Source organism: Siphateles boraxobius, unplaced genomic scaffold (genome assembly GCF_051911475.1).
Source record: "Siphateles boraxobius isolate OS27281-9 unplaced genomic scaffold, OSU_SipBor_1 41, whole genome shotgun sequence".
In the NCBI taxonomy this organism is placed as follows: Eukaryota; Metazoa; Chordata; class Actinopteri; order Cypriniformes; family Leuciscidae; genus Siphateles; species Siphateles boraxobius.
The window spans coordinates 9381007-9402446 of record NW_027509042.1 but is presented as its reverse complement, the minus strand read 5'-3'; the positions used below and the strand labels follow the sequence as shown (position 1 = coordinate 9402446).

Genomic DNA, 21440 nt, shown 5'->3' with positions numbered 1-21440 from the left:
ACAATGGAAGTCAATGGGAAACAAAGCTGTTTGGTTACCAACATTTTTATTTTATGTTCCACAGAAGAAGAAAAAAGACAGTCATATAGTTTTGGATGGACATGAGGGTGCATAAATGATGACAGAATTCTCATTTTGGGTGGACTATCCCTTTAATTCAATTGAGCTATGGTAACACAATTCTTGAATATTTTGTCACAATCCAAGAAGTGGTTTACATAATCCATTTGTGTTGGAACCACATGAATAAATTCCATCTGCGTTAAGGCAGCATTGCTGGGGATTTCTAGTTCTCAGCATGCATTTCGCAGGACAGGATAGGGAGAGTAAATGTTGAAATTAAGTTTTACTTTATGTGTTTTTATGCAAGATGAAAAAAGTATAAACTTATTTATATTTAATTTGCTGTGTTGGGATTATGCAGCTTTTCTATCATGGTGGAGTTATCATTGAAGCGAAGAGTGAAGCTGGTGAAAATATTTTGCTTTTCTTAAAAAGATATTTGCTGTAAAAATGCCAGTTCAGAGGCCAGTTTCCTTATTCTTGTGCTTTCCCATCAGGACAATATAGTACATGTGGTTCAAACATTACATTTAACATATATGCACTATTTCTAGCTAGAGATTTAATTGAGCTACTAATACATGTCTTGTTTTATTGCCATTTACTGAATTCAGTTACAATTAAAAGGCATTTGAGTAAAGTTTACAATTAAGTAACTTCAAATCATGTCATGTTGATTTGTTTAAATAAAAAAAACAACAGAAAGTTATTATCATCAAAAACATTTCCATAACATCAGGATCAAGGCAGGGGAATTAGAAGATAGCAATTATAACAATCATAAATACCGCTGTTTTATTGCATGGTTAAACTGAAGTATTTCAAATTCTTTATATCATTAATAAGACTCCAGGACATTTATTTCACATAATAGATCACAAATTCAAATCTGAACAGTTAATTTTAAACAATTCTATGAGCAACTACAATAAAAAAATTACTAAAACTGAGATATTGGGCCATTAGCATTTGTTTTATTCTTTGCTTATCAGTAGTCGTGAGCCGCACAGATTTCCCCAAATAAGTGACTCCAGTGTAATTTGTTGTGCAGTTGAAATATCCTCATTTGGCTGCACTGATTTTCTCTGTAACTCTCAGAAATGAATTTCTCAGAATGTCTCTGTTATTCCATCAGGCGGCTGGATTTGTTAGCTTACTGCACTAGGTATGGCTTTCCCTTAGGATCCTGGCTAGTCCATTGAGCTTTGTTCACTTGTGTTTTGTTGTGGGTAAATGCTTGGACGTGTGTGTGTGTGTGTGTGTGTGTGTGTGTGTGTGTGTGTGTGTGTGTGTGTGTGTGTGTGTGTGTGTGTGTGTGTGTGTGTGTGTGTGTGTGTGTGTGTGTGTGTGTGTGTGTGTGTGTGTGTGTGTGTGTGTGTGTGTGTCAGGCTCTGTGCTCAGGGGACAGTGTGACCATTGTAGTGTAAAGCTAGCTCGTCTGAACTCATGTAGAGGATCACTATCAGACAGCTTGTAAGACAACAGCTGCTTCACACACTCACTCACACACACGGCGGATTTGTATGTCTTATGGGGACATTCCACAGACATAAATACTTTTATACTGTACAAACTATATATTTCAACTCCTAACCTACCCCTAACCCTAAACCTACCCATCACAAAAAAATGCATTTTCACATTTTCAAAAAACATAACTTACTCTACTTTATAAGATGTTTTCCTCATGGGAACATAAAAATCTCCCCACAAGGACATAGTGTTTTGGTTATTGCCATCTTTCTGGAACATTTTGTCCCCATAATGTAGGGTTTTACCAGCACCAAATACAAACACATTAGGCTAGTAAATAAGCTTGCTTATATGTACATTAAATAAGACAGTGACCTTAAACAATGCAGTTAAAGCATGCAAATCAAAACATAATGATGTTGTAAAAGATTACCTCTGTAGTAAGCAAATTGACCAAACAGGCCTTTTTTTGTTTCTCTCCCTCTCCTTTTTCTCTCTCTCTTATACACAGGCATATCAATGGGGAGCATACATGCTAATTTCACACATGCTAAGAGGTGTTGAGTTTAGCTTTCAGATGCTGTGAATAATAAAAATATATAATTTTGAGGTTTGCAGCCTCAACTCCTGGAGTGTGTGAGAAACAGGGTATGTGCAGAGAGACTGCATGCTAAGGTGCTTATTTATGTTTACATTACAATGACTGTACACCACTGGAATTTCAACGAGGTATATAAAAAATAAACTACACTGATTTAACCCTCATGTTCGGTTAATATAAATACATACATACCACTGAAGTATGTGGTTGGAACTTCAATGGGGGAATTCACTAAGAATGAATTGCACCTTCTAATAGCATGATCATTTGCATGTGTGTTCTGAATTGCACCTGAAATCGGCACCTGATTCACCAAAGGAATTATGCAAAGGTAACCAACATCTTTAAGAAATTGTCCTGATTGTAGTTTGAACAGCACATTTTCCCAGTTTGAAGGCAGGTTGGGAGTGAGAAGTTGTGGAGGATGCTGAATCAGCAGTTTAAAATGTAAAAAGTGTGTACTATATATGTGTATCTGCGATATTTGCTCAGATATAACGCTCTTGTCCATCATTCGATCATCAGATGAATGACTGCTGCCATGATGAATAAAAAATGCACTGAAAATAACTTTCTGAAAAGTCTTCAAGAAACAAAAGAGGGTTAAAGCTTTGATCCTATCTGTCAAATACGTTTGGATTAGATCAGAGGAATATATTAAAAGAATCTGGAGGAAATGAAGAAGTACATTTTTTTAAATTATTTTTATTTTGGGCTACTTTTAATTTTTTTTTTTTTTTTTCATATTAATCATTGGAGACACCAGGACTCTTAAAATTAAGAAAGTAAACTGAAGTCCGTGACTTCTGATTTTTGGAAATGTATTACAGAATTATTATTTTTTTAAACTGGTTTGTCTTAGTGAAACACTATGTTGAAATAAAGTCTATAAATAACCAGAGGGGGGAAATACATCGTAAATTACACTATTTCTTTTCAACTGGACGTGTCATAAACATCAAATGAGAAATCAAGAACGAAGAGCCAAACAACAGTTCAGATATGACCAGCAGGAGCGACAGTTGGAATTGGAGTGTGTGTGTATGTGTGCATCCATATCTCAACAATATATGTGTTCATCTCAGTGAGACACACACCTTCTCATTAGGGTCTTCTCCCTACCCTTTGTTTCCATGGAAACTTGCCAGACAAGAGTGAAAGGAAGGGAAAGAGAGAGAGAGGGAGCGAGAGAAGTGAGGCTGAAAGGGCCAATCTAGTCTGGATGGGAGTGGAGTCCCTATGGGAATTCTTGTAAAGCTGGTGTAAATTGGCCATATCTTTTTACGACATACATCCCCTGAACCATATCTCTTAAGGATTAATACTCGCATCCCTTCGGAAACATAAAGATAATTTGAGACCGCTGTTCTTCACAACAGAATTTATTTATTGGATGATAAGCTTAAGTAATATCTGACACTATATAGGTAGAGAGAAGTATTGTGAAAGTGAGATGAGCTTTTACTGAAGTCAACTGCGGTATAATGTTGAGTGCTGAAAATGCCCCATATTCGTGAACAGGAATCAAGTCTGGGGAAAATGGCAAAGCACAGTGGATGAAAACAAGGTTGGAGTCAGTATGCAAGTATGTGAGCACTATTGTTGCTAGAAAGATGTTTGCTTCACCCAAAAATAAAAATTCTGTCATTATTTACTCACTTGCTTGTCTTATCTGAGCAACTGATAATTTTGACATTGTCTAAATAGATGCTGATAATATCAATAAAAATAATACTAGGTAAATATTTCCTGAATATTTTACTCATTTGTTTATCAGATAGCAGTTACAAATGTTCAGTTAGAATATTGAAGAAACTGGCTTTTCTCATGACCACCCCAGCTAACAGGGAATGTTCTCAGAACTTCCCTAACATTCTGGCAAGGTTCTCTCAAAGTTATGAAAAACACATTCTTCCAGTAACATTAATAGAATCTTCATTGAAAGTTATCTGGTCTTCAAAAATGTTCTCACAACGTTAACAAAATATTAATATATCGTTCATGGAATGTGTTTTCTAAAACATTTTTGTTGATTATTCGTCAGAACGTTTCAGAGAACATTCAAAAGCAATGTTCCCCTTAATATTTGCAAAATGATAAAATAGAATGTCCCCTTAACGTTTGCATAACCAAAATAGAAAAACTGGACGTTTTGAACGTTTAGAAAAACAATGTTTTCATAGCTCAATGGAAACATTAGGAACTAACATTGTTAGCTGAGACAAAATCTAAACGCTATAAGTCTTAGTGCAAATAAGTAATAGAATAAATCAAGGCTTTTACGATTGCTTTCCACTAGAGAACTATCTGACTGACACATTCTGTCAGACATTCAAGTCAGTTTCTAAACCCTTAAAATCAGGGTGTCAGAATTGACTTTCCATTCCCCTGTTATTGGAGCTTTCAAGGGAAAACCCAAAATAAATGTGGAGACCTAACCAATCAGTCTAACAGTGCAGAATTTATGGTCAACACCTATTACATTATGTATTCGAAAGGTTATATAGCTTCATACGACCAGGAATATAGTGCATGAGTCATCTGAGCACTTTTATGATTTTTTTAGGAGCTTTTTTGCCCTTTTTGGAGCCAAGGAGCTAGTTCTTCGTATGGAAGAGAAAATATTATTCATAACTTTCTTTTGTGTTACACAGAATAAAGCAGTTTTTTTGGGGGGGCGGGGGGTGCTATCTCTTTAAGAAGGTAAATAAGATCGATTTTGATTTCATGTTGACTTTAAGCTTTTTAGTGTATCTCCACTTACTGAAATGTCTGCATATTTACACTAGATATGCTATTTTCTTGTAACCGCCGTGTAACCGAGCTGAAGTGGAATATAACATTTACATTTATTCAAATTATGTAAATACTCGGCAATTAAAGACCCATAAATTTGCCTGAATATCCAGTCCAATTTTCCTCCCGTCTCGCTCTCGCTCTCTCTCTCTTCTCTTCTCTTCTCTTCTCTTCTCTTCTCTTCTCTCCACTCCTTCTCCACTATCGCTTGTATCTTCCGCTTCACCAGATGGCCTCTTCAATTTGATGCCACTGCTTTTGCCAGTCTTCAAGACTTCTCCAGCCACGCAGTGTGAAGAGGCAGGGGGACTGAGAGATGATGGCTGAGCGCGTAGGGAGAGACAGAACGCAAATAAGAGGAAGGAATGAGCAACATTTAGCAGAAGGAGGAGGAGTTGTGCAAACTCTCACAAAGTGTTAATCCATTTCAGTATTTTCAATCTCATGCTGGCAAAAAGAGCAGCATGAATATGGTAATAACACATCTAGGAGAGAGGTCATCTTTATGTAACCGAAGGGCAGATGGAGGAAAAGGTAAGAGAGGGATTCCATACAAGGGCTCTTCTGCACTGATTACAGAGGAGAAACTATGAAAATGAATTTTGAGATGACAAAAAAGGAAATTTCCAGGGTTTAAATCGATCCAAGAATCATATTCTTATGCGACCAACCTGTTGCTTTACAGAAGCCCACATCCCTCATCAGTTAAACTGCAATCACAGCAGTCAAATTCTGAACACTCAATTTTAAATTCAATTTTCCACAGTTAGTCATGCGATAAATGCACATTACACTCTTGTAAGCAAATGACAGCTTCTCGGTCCCCGCTATGTTTGGGCCGTGGCTGTGCCAAGTCCACCCTGGCAGTGATGAAGCTGAAAACAATAAACTGACAGAATTACAACTTCAATTTCAGCTAATCATTGGATTGCAGTACATTTTTCGACAAGCTGACAAATGTCTTTTTAATTTGGAGCTCCAAACCACAAATCCAATTCGAACAACTGTGAGTGTGAGTAACGCCACAACCCAGCAGGCACATTATTTGATAATCATCCAAAGAGTCGGTGGCTGCAGTCCAAATGAGGTTTTGAACACCTTACTCAGGGCCCTTTGAGCAGCCACATCATCAACCACCATTTGAAGGGGAATTGCAATCAAGTGTGTACAACCGCTTACTCCAAGGGGACAAAACGACTGTTAGAGAAGGCTAAACGAACAGAACACTTTCTGGAAATGAAATCAGGATCTTTAACTTCATAAGCCCTACATGAAATCACTAATTTTTATTAAAGTTAGCATGAAACGGAAGTTGCGATAGTCTTTTCTTCGATTTTTGAGCGACGTAAATTCGAGTGAAACAGCTTCTAGAACAGTTTGAGTTTCTTTGTTATTTTGTTATAAAATTAGATTTTAAAGAATGTAAGTAATCAAACAGTTGACGGCACCCATTGAACTCCATAGTAGGAAAAATAAACACTATGGAACTCAATGTCTACCATCAAATGTCTAGTTATCAGCATCTTTTGTTTAACAGAAGAAATTAACTCATGCAGGTTTGAAACAACTTGAGGGCGAGTAAGTGATTTTTGGGTAAACCCTTTAAGTTCACAAAATGGCGTGAATCGATCAAGCTGGAATCGATTGTTGGTAACAACTCATTAACCCAGTCCCTTAGTCGGATATTACTTTCAGAGTCCATGGGAACCAAAAGCCTATGAGAGAGAGATAGTTTTAATGGTAAACACTCATTGCAAGTACTTGTTGATAATTTGAGACAAAAAAAGAAGGCTCTTCAGTAATAGTAATAATAAAAGCCAAGCACGTGCAAGTAGTAACAAATAAAATCACTAAACATATATTACTCTATTACTCTAGTAAATGTTCGTTTGTTTTTTAAGCTGAGTATAAGAGCTTTGAAGGGATTGTTCACCCAAAAGTTAAAATGGTGCAATTTGCTTCAGAAATCTTTTACTCATCCTCATGTGTTTCCAGACCTGCGACTTATACTTTCTTCTACTCAACAAAAAAGTCCCCTTTCTAAATGTCAGTGTTCAAAATATCTTCTTTTGTGTTCTGCAGAAAAAGAAGACTAAGGAACAACACGAGGGTGAATAAATAATGACTGAACTTTCATTTTTGGGTAAAATATGCTTATAAATTGAATTTTACTGTTAGATTTAGTTGTTTGAATGAGAAGATGTTTTAAAGGAAAACACAGTTTAAAATACTTCCAAATAGGCCCTTTATCAGTTTAACTTAATGCCACAGTGAAAAAAGACTAAACAGGGATGCAGTGCAGCTTGATCTGATTTATGGTATCTGACAATATAACAATAAAACAAAATACTCTTTACAGTTCACCTTTAAAGCTTTAGAAGGTACATTTTAGATGGTAAGAGAATGATCCTGACTTTTATTATCAGATCACAGTAAGAGACAAATAAAATTTAAATAATACCCATCCAGTACAGCATGAAGTTGACAGGAAACAGCAATTAAAATGCTGCCAATCAAATTCCCCACACACACACCGAACTACTTTGAATTCAACTGCGGAAAAGATGAAGAGATTGCTCGGTTGCAAAAAGGGATTTCCACTCAAATGTTCAGCTTGTATATACAATATATGCTTCACTCTTCATCACATTCTCTAATTACTGTCTAGTGTCTTTTATAAATGCAAGGAGGACTTAAAGAAATCTTTTCCTCTGCATTCTGTATGGTCTCTCCTCTCCCTCTCTGAACTTGTACATTATTCATATCCCAGTCACTGGAGACCTGTGAGATGCTGCATACAGGGTTTCCCTTTTGCCTTTAAACACTTTAATGCAACCCTAATACATCACATTATGTATTTATCTGACACATACTCCCGGGAGTGTGAGTGAACTCACGTATGGTTCTTTCTCCCTCTTGGAAAAAGTACACAGCATAGACCCACTGTGATTAAAAACCACTCCGTGCCTACATTTAGTTCTAAGCATTTGCATTTGTTTTAGTTCTATTAGAAGCACACAAATATACACACACGTTCCATATTGCACGGATGCACAATAGACACACAGATCCTCCTGTCTCTGTGCACGAGTCTCTCCTGGGATCTGCATGGTCACAGAGATTCTCTGTAAGTCTTTTACCAGATGCTTGACAAGAAACACACACCATCTGCTATCAAATGTGTCTGATGCATTCCAGAGGATCTTAGCATTACCTCAGACAGCCATGGTGAAAATTAAGACATTATTCACATTATAACTTTTACAGTTGATGTTCACAAAGTGGTGACAAAAAGCTGCTACAGTATAATGCTTTTATGGTGTAAATGCCATTGAGCAAATATCATTGATTCAACATTGAATCAGCGTTCAACATTGAAACATTGAATAATAAAACCAAACCTTTATTAAGTGTTAAGAGTGAATGAATTTACCCCATTCCATTCAACAATCATTTAATCTGTTAATCATGTGGTAGAATAATAAAATGATGAGTGATTATCCAAGACATGATAAGATAGATATCTATTTAATGAAAACACTCGCTCAATTGCTATGCCCTTTGTCTTCTTGAGAAATCAGGATCAAGAGAGTCAATGCAAAATGTTTTATCTATAGCTTTACTTAAAAGCAGGGTATAGGTGATTTGTTATGCTGGATGAAAGTCTCTTCACATCCTGATAGCAATCACTAAGTTAAGTGGTTTATATAGATATATATCATCTGTGGAAGGCGTAGGGCCATAAAATGTTCGATTTGGTCCGAATGCAATCATTCGATGTCCTATCTGCCTGTCAACATATGTATTTCCATACCTCTGCGCACATGCTCACAAAGACATGATACATCATCAGTGTGTTTCATGCTGTGCAGAGTTAGACAGACGCCAGTCACCGAACACCGCAAGCAAAACCCATGGGGTTACACTCGGAGTGGTTTGTGACTCGAATGTTTCAATGGCAACACTATCAATGCCAGAATGAATCTGCAGCAGTCAGGTGGAATAGTGCAGTGCTCTTTAAGTTGTTTATGTTCATAATTATTGTGATGTTATGTGCTTTAAGACATGACGTAATTTACCGCCGTCTCTCGTCGTGACGCTTTGCTCCCTGCTGTACGCGTTATGTTTCGGAGAAGGCATGGTTTTGGAGACGCTCTGAAGGGAGGGTGGGATCTTATGCTAGCTTTAAATGTTGTCTATTTAAGGCAACTGAGGCATTAGTATACCATCAAATAATGTTTATTAATAAACATTTGAGTGATTCTATGAACATAAAGTTGAGTTACTGAGTTCAAAAGAAAAGAAAAAAAACCTAATTGGCTCTAAACATCCATATACAAAATCTTTTTGCTCTTTGTCTCACACTTTCTCTAATTACTATCTGTAGTAATTAGAATCTGTAGGAAAGCGTATTCTCTACATTCTATATGGTCTCTCCCCATCCTCATGTTTCAAATCACTAAAAATCATTACTCATCTTGATTTATGTTCACGAAAGAATAAAGGTTTGGAACGACATGAGGAAGAGGGAGACCATGCCAACTCCACGCAGAAAGGTCTGCCAACTCCGCCACTAGGTGCCTGTACTCACACTTAGCACTGTGTCACCCTACTTTACACCTCCATTACTTTTACCATCTTTGTTGCTATAACCTATCAATCACTCCCACTGCAGATTAATCTCTCAAGCGGTTAATCTATTTCCAGGCAAAGACACTTGTCAGCATCTGTGACTTATCCTACCACCGTAAATTCTTCTTTTAGTCCAGTCTAAAAAGCCATTAGATGAACTCTGTGTTAGCAATTCTCACTTTTATTGTTGATCAATTTTCAGTGTGGTTGTGTTACTTGCAGATAAGGAGGCACTTACATGCAATTGTGGTGATAAAGCAGCTTTGCCGTGCTCACAGAGGCATCTCCACTTTGCTGGATCACTGAGACCTGAAGAATTGACCTTTATTTATCTCTTTCCCGCTCTCTTTTACACTATTTCTCTTTTGCTCATTTCAGATTTCAACAGAAAATACATAACAAATGACTGCAGAATACAATCAAACAAGTGGATTAAATTAAATAAAAATACTATCAAACACACACATATATATATAAGTGCAGACACTTTGAATATAAGGCTATAACAAACAACATGCACATATTAGACTGATTCATAACGGTTATTGATTCACTAAATAGAACCGACTCAAAAGAGTCATTCGATCGGGAATCGGACAATCTCTACAGTACGCATTTCAGTTCGCATCGACAAAACAATGCACGTTCGAGAACCGTTAACGGTTAACGGAATTTGCTATTTTCAACGTCATGAAAATCCTTCGGTTTGAGTGTTAAAAATGAACCCTTTTCATTCCAACCTTTCTTATGCAGAGACTTATTGCGTGCTGGCGAGATTATTGACTCTCGCGCAAGTCTTAAGAGGATATAAAAGCATGTCCGGCACGAGCTTGAATTATTTAAACTAACCAACGGTTGTTCGCCTCTGTTTGAGTTTCCGTTATTTTTAAACCACAGCTTGTTTTGGGATGCCCTCCCTGCTCGCCAAAAGCCAAACACATATAGTGGTCGTCGTTAGGATGTATTAATTTCCATCTTGATTGTATTTATTGCATTATTTTTTTAACACAAAAATGGGCGAAAACATGAATCGATGATTATGGTATCATGTAATTTTAGGAGATAGCAGACGTGGGCAAACCTGCACATTGTGATAGTAGGCTAGCCTAGATACAACCATGCATGATTTTGAACGTTTCAGAGAGGCAACAATCAAAACCAAGGGCATGAAACAAACACCATTATTAGGCTACTGTGATTCGAGAGCAAGGTAAAACATGTTTTAAAAACACCAGGGACATAGACACTTTTCTAACAGTCACCACTCACTCCTCACCTGGGTTAAAAAAACAACAACCACTGTAAAAACTCTAAAGAAACAAAAATTTTTTTACCGTAAGACCCTTTTAATTGGTAGGTCTACCCATACAACAGCAAAACGATATAATATTAATCCTAAAGGCTAGATCTTTTAAGAGGGATATTTTAAGATCTTTTAATAGATATTTTAATTTAAAATGTTATGAAAACTGTTTTTAGAAGTATGAATTACCTTTACGGACAAAATGTAAGGTAAAACGTAGCCTAGGCTACAGTATAGCCCATCGCATATCCTTCTTACAGGCTATTTCTAAAATGATATATCATGTAATTAATGAGAAAATGTTTACATTGTATTAGATTGTATGTACACAATTTTACAGTTTATTATGTTGTTAAATGTCTAAATTCTAAATCAAATGTAATTTGTTTTTATTTTTATAAAGCAACATGTTAAACATGTCTAAATATGTAAGACTTCATAATAAGAATCTCTACGTTTCAAGGTGGTGTGAATAATCGACAAGCTTTGAAATTTAGTCTTTAATAAAAATGTGTCACGCAAACAGCGTCAACAAACTTGTGATATGTTAATCTGAATCTATCCACTGCTTTTTTCACTTCGCAAAACTGTTGAACATACCGCAAAAAAACACATTTTTAACAAATAAAGTTAGAATGGTTACATGCTTTCTATACACCCACGGTCAGAGAAATGCGTTTAGAGACACACCCCGTAGCGGGAGTGTTTTGCTATTCAAAGCAATGTGTGATGAGATGTTACCTGTGCGATTGTTTATCTGATCTGATGCTTGCTTTTATTGCCTTTTTGAAAACGCCTGAAACCGAAATCCTTATGCAAATGCAAACCCAATGCAATACATGTTAATTAAAAAGATATTTCTTTTTAATATTAGCCTATTATTAGTATTTCTTGATTTTGTCAGGTGTAGAATGTAATGCATGTTTTTAACCAACTGTTAGCAACGCTAAGTGTAGCTATTCCTGTCTGCATTGGTCGTACTATCCGATTTAGTGAAATCACATAAGACACATTGATTTCAACAGATTAGATTCAGATGATAACAGTCTTACCTGACCTGTCCAGTTCACCTCTGATCGACAGATTCCAAGGGGATCTACTTGAAGACATCCGGTTATAAGTCCGTGTATTTTCTTCGTATCCTTGGTGACAGCGTCGTATTGCTCTAATTTTTCATTTAAAATGTATGGCTGAATTCCAGCAGTGGAATCCAGATTTTATTCAGTGGGTGAAGTTTGCCTTGAGCGCGCGCCTCGGAGACGCTGTGCGCGCGTGGAACTGTCCGTGGTACTGAAAAGGCGTCGCGCGCGTTATTGGATTCCTTGAGAATTTTTGCCCCCTTCGACTGAATTAACTAAAAACGCAAAAGAACACTCCTTTCACTATGCACAAACACTTTTCAATACTAAATATAACAAAGTGTTAAAGAAATACATTTGAAGTGTCACAGCTTAACCTTTTTTTATGCGCAAGTTGACTCTAAAGAGAGCGTGTGCTCTGATATAAGATTAGATTTGCACTGATTTTATGTCTAACCCTGAAACTATGAATTGAAAATATCGACTCGATTTCTTCAACTGAAAAATATCATGAAGTGGGCATGTAGGCTATGCTACTGTAGATGCGTTTGCAATTTACTGACAACTGGCAGAGAAACATCCACAACAGCATTTCTAACCGGTAACAGAAACGATCACTGACCGCATATGATAAACTTCCAAGACAACTATGCTGACAACAACTTCACTCAATCTGCTCTAACTGCTCCGTCCGCGAGACACGGAATATGTAAATGCGCCAAAACACGTCAGGTGGTGTCGATTTTGTTTAATTGGCCAAGCACGAGTCTGTGACGGGGATATATTAAGTTTGGCTTGCCAGAATCACACATCATGGGATCAATGTCCCGTTTCAGGTCGATGGACAAGTTTCAACATGACACGAGTGGGCGCGCGAGGGCACGAGCTCCCGTGAGGATGCTCTCAAACCGAACATTGCGTGTCGACCTCTTACCAATCGAGCCAGTTACATCCCATCCTTGCCAAATGTTTTTAACTTGATAGAGAGCATATTGTAAAATCAGTTGGTTGTTGACCGCCAGCAACGTCCAGAAAATTAAAAAAATATTTAAATATTAAAAACATTAAATTACAGATGGCATATTCCTCGGAGAATCCTAAAACACTGCATTGTAAGTGACAGAGTTAGTAAATAATAAATTGACATACAAAAGAACATGCTGCGTGGATCCCCTCAGAGAGAAAAGTCAGAGCATTTTAAGAGCTTTTTCGCGTGTAAAAAGATAGTTCACCTAAAAATTCAGTCATGATTTGATTTCATGATTTCATTCATGAAATGATTTACTCATCATCATGTCATTCCGAACCACTATACATTACTTTCTTCTGTGGAACTCAAAAGGAGATGTCAGGCAGGAATGACTGACAGCCTCAGTCACCATTAACATTGTTCAATGAGAGTGAACAGTGACTGAAACGTCAATTTACCTGACATCTAATATTCCATGGAAAACAGACAGGGACTCAGTGAACTTTTGAATTTAAAAACTAGCCAAAATCTCATTTAGCAATATCACACTAGTAAGAGTGCTATTGTAATGAGTATAAGCACAAATGTGAAACAGCCTCAGGTAATCACAGCTGGGTTATTATTCAGTACAGTAACACATATTGCAAATGTTTTTCTGTTTATGACACAATATGGCCACCTATTGGGTTTCTTGTTGGTCCACCAATGAAAATAGTTCGAAAAGATCATAACTCAAATGTTCCTCCTTTTCTGTGCTTCACTAAGCTGCAGAAATCAACAAAGTGTTTGGGAAATGGAGAACTTGCCGGAGCTTTTGGATGCATCACTTGTATGTATCTGTATTGTCGATGGCAAATCCCCCACATCTCATCCAATCAGAAGTTCAAAGTAACTTGATGTATGAAAAAAGAGAATATGTACACAGAAGGGATTCCTGAGGCTTAAAATAGTTAACAAGAAATATTCTCTTCAGCATCAGGAACATAGCATATAGCAACAGAAAAAGAACTTTTTTTATGTTGAAAGAAATTGATTCAGCAAGGACATATTTATAGTGTTATAAAATATTTCCTTTTCAAATAAATGCTGTTCTTTTGAACTTTCTATTCATCAAAGAATATTGAAGAAAATAGTCATGCTCGAAAGTTTACAAAATAAAGAGGGATCATACCAAATGTATGTTATTTTTTATTTAGTAATGTCCTGAATAAGATACTTTACATAAAAGATGTTTGTCTAGCTAGTTTACAAGACAAAATAACAAAGCTGAATTTATAAAAATGACCCCATTCAAAAGTTTACATACCCTTGATTCTTAATGCTGTGTGCCGTTATCTGGATAATCCACGACTGTGTTTTGTTTTTTGATGGTTATTCTTGAGTCCCTTGTTAGTTCTGTGCTGTTAAACAACCCCTTTCGGTCCTGCAAATTCATCAGTTTTCCAGCATCTTTTGCACATTTGAACACTTTCCAGCAGTGACTGCATGATTTTAAGATCAATCTTTTCACACTGAGGACAATTGAGGGAATCAATCACAACTATTGAAAAAAGGGTTGATAAATCAAACAATCACTGATGCTCCAGAAGGAAACACTATGCATTAAGAGCCGGGGGTGAAAACTTTTGAACAGGACGAAGATGTTCAAATATTTCTTATTTTGTTTTAATATATATATTTTTTTCATTTAGCACTGCCCTTCAGAAGCAACAGAGGATACATGTTTCCCAGAAGACAAATGAAGTGCAATTTACCTTGATCTTCAAATTCCAAAAGTTTTCACACCCCAATATCACTACAACCCAATATTACTGTTTTTACGGAATTGTTTATCAAATAAATGCAACATTGGTGAGCATAAAAGATTATTTCAAAATCATTAAAAAATATATTTTTTTCCTACTAAAAAGGTCGCAAGAGCTGTTCGAAAACGCAAATCCACTTTAGATAGTATACTAACTATTTGTCAACTAAATCTCATTAATTTGCAACTACATGACAACTAACTCTTAGTATAAGTAGACTGTTAGAATAGGGTCAGGGTTAGTATAAAAAGTTGACATGCACTTGCAAAGTCACTTATAGACAGTAGAATGTCTGTTGGGGGACCATCAAAATAAAGTGTTAGCAGATATTAAGCAGACGTCTACTAATACTCTGAGAGATAGATGACATGGCTGGTCCAGCCTGATTTTTTTTGTTTCATTTTTTTGTCAGAAACAAAATTTATGACAGTTGTTATCAGATTTCATTGGTGATGTAACGTGTTATCCACTATAACGTGAAAGCGATCAGAGTTGAACCCATGTGCAGTTTATTTATACAAACGAGAACAGATGCAAATACTAAGAACCACAGAGTGACTTGATATAAACCTGACCATAAACCATTAAAAAAAAGACTAACCAACAGCGGGTTACATTTAACAAACCCAGACGAGGCACATGACAGGTATCACATGACATGAAACGGGAAACATGACTGTGACAAATATCAAAATAAAAGACAGGAAGGACATGTCATGGTGGCAGACTGGGAACCGTGAAGCAAAGGCGAATCTTGAGCAGAGGACGAGACTATGGATGATCAGGTAGACCTGGACCGTGGAGCAAAGGACCATGGAGCCAAGGACTACATCCTGGAGGATCAGTTGGTCATTCACGGCCAGTGGAGATGGGAACCACCAGAGCAGCGATGGTGGATCAGAAACCTAGCCAGTCCTTCTGGCCGAGATATGGGACACAGACGGTTCCTAAGCAGCCTTCGTGGCGTCTCATGAGACATAGAGAGTTCATGAACGGCCTTCGTGGCCGTGACGCGACAGGAAGAGAGTCCACAGGTGTGATTTTAGTGTGGTGTCCATGACGTGACGAGACTCCGGCATGGCGAGTGCTGTGAAACTTTAGGGATCCTCGAGCACAATTCCAACAGTAAATATTAAGGAACCACTCAGCAACAAGGTAAAGTCAATAGTCAGAGAGGGTTCCTGGAATGTCGCTTTCAGATCAGATAGTTCAAAAAGTCAAATTTAATAATGCTGTGCCCTTTAGCACAACATTATTAAAATCCACCACATTACACTCCAGAGGTGTTGCAAAAGATGGCCGCCGAGTGAAATGACTTGCCTGAAAGGGACTTTGATGGAGTTGCAAAGTTACTTTTATAGTTAAAGTATAAAGTGGATTATGCTTGTTTCATTAATTGGTATGTGAAAATGAGAGGGGTAAAAAAAAAAAAAATTATATATATATTAGTAAAGAAAGAGAATACTGATATACTTGAATATCTTCTGTATACTCAATCTATCTTCCTTTGATCGGATTTCCTCTTTTCCAAAACAACAATAACAAAAACAACAACAGATCAATTACATACATACCGGTCAAATTAAACACACTCCAATCACTAATAAAAACATGCACTTTATTATTCTCACTCTTTTGCAGCTTCTTTCCTACAGCAACAGACAACATTTGGAATGAATTATTCATGTTTTGAAGCAAACGCTACTGAATACATCATCTGTAGAACATGTTAATGAAATAAAATGTCTGATTAAGCTTCATTTAGTTGCGTTAACAATGTCACCTCATTTTCAGAATGTGCCTAATTTACTTGCTTTCTGAAAGTAGTTCATGATTACTGTGGGAAGACAATAGATAAAGCAACATATACAATTTGTTTTCTTAGAAATAAATACAAAGCCAAAGAATAATGTGTATTTCATTAAGTCATTAATAATGACTAAAGGGATAGTAAATGGATAATTGCTTGTTTGCTGATAACAAAGAAGTAACTTTTCGGATATTTAAGGATGTTAATTTCAATGACTTATGAAGAAAAAAAAACAGCCTTTGATGATTTCAAAGACCCTTTCAAACTTTCTTCCTCTCACACATGCACCCACACTCACATATGCTCTCATCATTCACCCACATTCCCTCTAATCCGCTTTATCCCTCACTCCTCCCTGTTCCCGATTGTTTCTCCCACCATCACAGGCTTCTGCTGTCCATTATGGTCTTCCTCCTCTGCTTCGTTTTTCTTCTCCTCTTTCTCCTCTTCCATTTCCATGTCCAGCTCTTCAAAGGAAGAGCCACTGCCTACAGACTCGCTGGACCCCTTGGCCCCTTGATCCCCATCCTCGCTGGGACTATCCTCCTCACCCAGGCCAGGCTGAGAGGTCTCCAGCAATGGGGCAGAGGCCTCCACCACATCCCTGCTCTCTTCAACCACTTCCTGGAACACTGAGCTTGACTTCTGCTCCAGCTCACCTGGAACATAAAGCATATTTAACCGTTTAATCAATTAACATTTTGCCCCCATAAGACCGCATATCCATACACTTTAAAAAAATAAAGGTTCCCTTTGGGGTTTTCACAGAGGTGCAATGAAAGAACCATTTTTGGTTCCCTAAAGAACCTTTCAGTGAAAAGCTCTGAAAATATTTTTTTTATTAGAGTGAAGAACATTAAAGAAGAAACTAAAAAATCTTTTCCCAATAGGTTCCATGGAAGCACTGATGCCATAAAGAACATTTACTTTAAGAGTGCAGGCTAAATTTTAATGAAAATCGTTATATTGTGCTTGCAAGGATGAGATTTTATCCTTTAAAGACCCCCTGTGGTGAAAATCAAGTTTTTAATGTTGTTCATATGTCTATGTGGCGATTTTAATATCCTTTAAGACAAACCATGAGCAAATTCATAAGTCTGCACCATTGCGGAGTATTTTCTCTTTAAAACTGCAGTGAACCAAAGTCAGTCGCAAAAACGCAATTCGATCGCCGGTGTTTCTCAAGTGTCACCCGCCCTTTCGTTAGCCTCATAGCATATTTGCCTAAGTCATATTTCAATGTTTTTATGCTAGGCAATTATGCTATGAGGCTAACAATATGGAAAATGCATATTCCGGACTTAAATGGTTGTAATTCAAGAATGGAAGGGTCAAATAAGATTGGTCTTGTTTTAAAGAAGACATTTGGCAGATTTTTGTAGAAGTGAAATAAATTAAGAAAGTGAAACAAAAAATAAGTTATAGAAGTTAAATGTAAATTTTGTATTATTCATATATTTTATTTAAAATATATATTTTCAAAACATGTTGTACTCTAAAATTGCAAGAAAATGAAGCCAAAAATCTGAACAAATAGTGTTCCAAATTTTAGGTTCATATCTTAAAAAATTAGCTTTCAGTAAGATTTTGTTTGGGCGTAGTACCAAACTTTTTCACTAGGTGACAACCAGAGTCCATTACTGACCAAATAAGGGCGCCTCCATTTCCATATGTGGTTTGAGTGCTCTGAACCATATATTTCCATAGTTTTCATACAATTTATGAAGTAGACATCCTATTCAGAAGTAGTATGGGATGTTTTGCAGATTTTGATATGTATTCAACCTCTAATAAACTCATAAAAAGGACACGTATGTGCATTATAGCTCGCCACCGCATCACAAATTTTTATTTATATTTAAAGCATTTTTCTAAAAAAAATAATGGAATGGATGTTATCTTTTGAACTCTTCGCATGAAAACAAACTGAGGTTTCTACCAATTTTACATGATTTTTTATGTTCATCGCTATTTCAAAATAAAAGTATGAACACGCCTTAGGAGTATGAAAATATTATTATAAAATAATATTAAAATCAGACACCAAATATGAAAACTAGAGATTGTAAGCTTTGAAATGATATATAGTTTGTCAAGATTAGTTTAGGTTTAGTATAGGATATTACTGTTTTAAATATGTAATGGCTGTGAGACCACCGGAGGGCCGGTGACACTTAAGAGTCACAAACTACCTTGTAATCACATTAACATATCAGCATATCATTAACTATGCTCTGAAGCAGGGGAGTCTCAAGAGAAGCCAGGTTATCCCAGTTTATTTTTCTGTTGATATGACAAAAATCAGGTACATTTAGCAATATAGCAGGTGAATTATGTATATTACGATTTATGATGAAATATATGCCTTTCTCCACTGACGTTCTATGATGTTCAAAACGTTTCTAAGGATACTGATTTTTTCAAGGCAGACTGAGATGGCGAACGCGAACATGGTTCGTGTAACATTAGCAACACATAATTAGCCATTTTATAACGTAGTCAAGCCAAAGACTAATCATATTAATTTCCGTTGTGTGTCTGATGTTGTAGAAAGCGATACATAAAACGCATTACTATTCTGATACATCGACTTGTAAACGACCCTGTATCAGTTTCTGGTTCAAACATATATGGCAGAATTTAACCAGTATTTCCACTTGTCATTGTGTAATTTGCATATTCATGGGTCCGCGTATACTAAAGGAAGCAAGGGTGTAAAGTTACATTGAAGCTTTATTAAGGCATGAAAAAAACGTTTAGATATGTCATTTTTGGTGATCAAAGAGAAGTTTTAAGGGATACAAATATTGACTACAGGGGGACTTTGATACCATTAGGAACTATTCTGAGTGAATATAATGTACATTATCATTAAAAATAAGCTGAGTTGAAGAACTTGAATTATAAAACAAAAAAATGGTAGTTTAAAGTCCTGCTGTTATCACTGATAGCCTTTGGGGATCCTTTAATGGCATTTCAGCATCAGAGGGTTAGTCATTTACTAACAGCAGTATAATTGCAAGAAGCTGTGCTGTTATCGTGACACACACCAGGTGAGAGTTATAATTGCCAAAACGCTAAATATGAGCTAAAACAACCCCCAAAGGCTGCGTTTGTGCCAAATAAAAAAAAAAAAACTCCAAAGAGATTTCAAATATTTAACTCAGAATTAAAGGTTATAAGTCGGTAAACAGCTGTGATTCTCTTGGCTAAAAAAAGAAATTCCTTAAAGAGGAAATGCAGCTTTATGAATCGAGTTTAGGTTACTATACAAACATGCTAAACATGGCAAAGACTCAAAGCAGATGTGCTTTTTACTATGGCTGTATATTGATTAGATTTAAAAATATCTAATTAATTACACAAAATACTAATTTATTTTTAGTATTAATCAATAGCTACTGACAAAACCACCCAAATTAAGATGATTCAAATACACTATATGATTGTGGCAGAAAAGCACTGAAAATGCATTACAAAGCGGCTTTACAAGTCAATAGATTGATTATTTATATATAATTGAACATAAGCCTAATCACAGTTAGGGTAAGGGGCTTTTTAAAATCAAGTAAGGGGCTTTTTGTTGAAAACGGGAAGAAGACAAGAAGAATAATTAAATGGCATTGAGTCTGAAAAAAAATCGTTTGGGCAAGAGGATGTCATCTCTTTGGATTATTATTAGTGAAATGACTGTTCATTGTCAGATTGACTGTTGACTGTTTCAGCGATCCCTTGCTGAAACTAAATGCTTAAACTGGACAAATAAAGTGACTGAATAACAATGAGGATGGAGATGGATGAAAGAGGGATACACAATCTACACTGAGAGTCTTATACCAGCTATACCAGAATTTAACCTCTCGTCCCTCCCTGCCAGCATTATTTTAGATGGATAGAAATGATCCCTCTATCATCTCCATCTCAACATATTAGATATGGCATCTTAATTAAGCACCAGCTCTTTGCTCATTGTGGAGATTCACACAGGCAGAAAAGAGGAGCAATGAGGGGAAGACCTTTTCAAACCTCATTAGGTGCCACAACACACCTTATATTTGCCCACCACAGAAATGTCTCCTCCCCAAACTGCCTGAATGGTCTTTTTAGAACAGTAATAAACTCTTGGTCAAAGCAAGAGCCTACTCCGCTATGCAAACCATGACAACAATATGAATCTATACTGTATGTTGGAACATGGAATATTTTACTATTTTAAAATGATCCAAAAAAAAAAGGGTTTATATAATGTATAATTTTAATTCAAATATATATTAAATCTATAAGTGGAGGAGAGGCTTCACTGCTTCATAACTGATTGGTTATCAAGGCATACACACGTGATCCAAGTTAGCTGTTACACTTTCTCCAATGGACCCTTGTATCTCGCAATAATAAGACCATCTCTGGTTATCACACTGAGCATCTACAATGGCCCAAGCCCCTGTAACCCTGGTCGGCGGAAATCCCTATTCTAACCCCTTAACCTGGTTTTGGTTCTCTGTTTGTGAATCAGTACTCTGAGAAAGTTTTCAGTCCAATGATCCAGTAAGCTAATTTATTCAAACAATCAGTCCAAAACAGCACTAATGTAAAGAAAACCTGGCTTATTACATCAGAGATGGCAGAAAGAACAGAGAAACGCTGCCAGTTTTCAGTGAAATATTCATTCCAGTGTCAGTTTAACTTTAAAACATGAGCTCTGTCCTATTCTGTCATTGTTTCTGTGTGATACAGACTGAACGGAATGTCAAAACATGCCACCGCTGTAAGGCAAGATGATTTGCAAACTGCGTTTCTCGGCTGGATAAAAAAATGTAAAAAAACCTTGCAAAAAATACAGTTCTGTCATGACAACTCTCGGAGAGATTGGCACGGTAATGAATATGGCAATGTTAATGTATTTGGTCT

General features: G+C 36.5%; 2 protein-coding genes across 3 annotated transcripts in view; both read right to left on the bottom strand.

Moving 5' to 3' along the window:
- grm2a (glutamate receptor, metabotropic 2a) overlaps positions 1 to 12627 on the bottom strand; it is a 47930-nt gene extending 35303 nt beyond the window's left edge. Inside the window, exon 1 of one of the 2 annotated variants that reach the window (XM_077198157.1) lies at positions 11921 to 12627. The gene's annotated coding sequence lies outside the window, so the exon portion shown is untranslated. Of the gene's footprint in view, positions 1 to 9803; positions 9879 to 11920 lie in introns of those variants that run through there. The other variant, XM_077198158.1, reaches the window with a different exon arrangement.
- Positions 12628 to 15208: 2581 nt separating this feature from the next.
- The window catches only part of tex264a (testis expressed 264, ER-phagy receptor a), a 69245-nt gene continuing 63013 nt past the window's right edge, over positions 15209 to 21440 (bottom strand). The window contains exon 4 of the mRNA XM_077198156.1: positions 15209 to 17191. Coding sequence (XP_077054271.1) covers positions 16878 to 17191 — 314 coding nt within the window. The 3' untranslated portion in view covers positions 15209 to 16877. The remainder of the gene's footprint in view (positions 17192 to 21440) is intronic.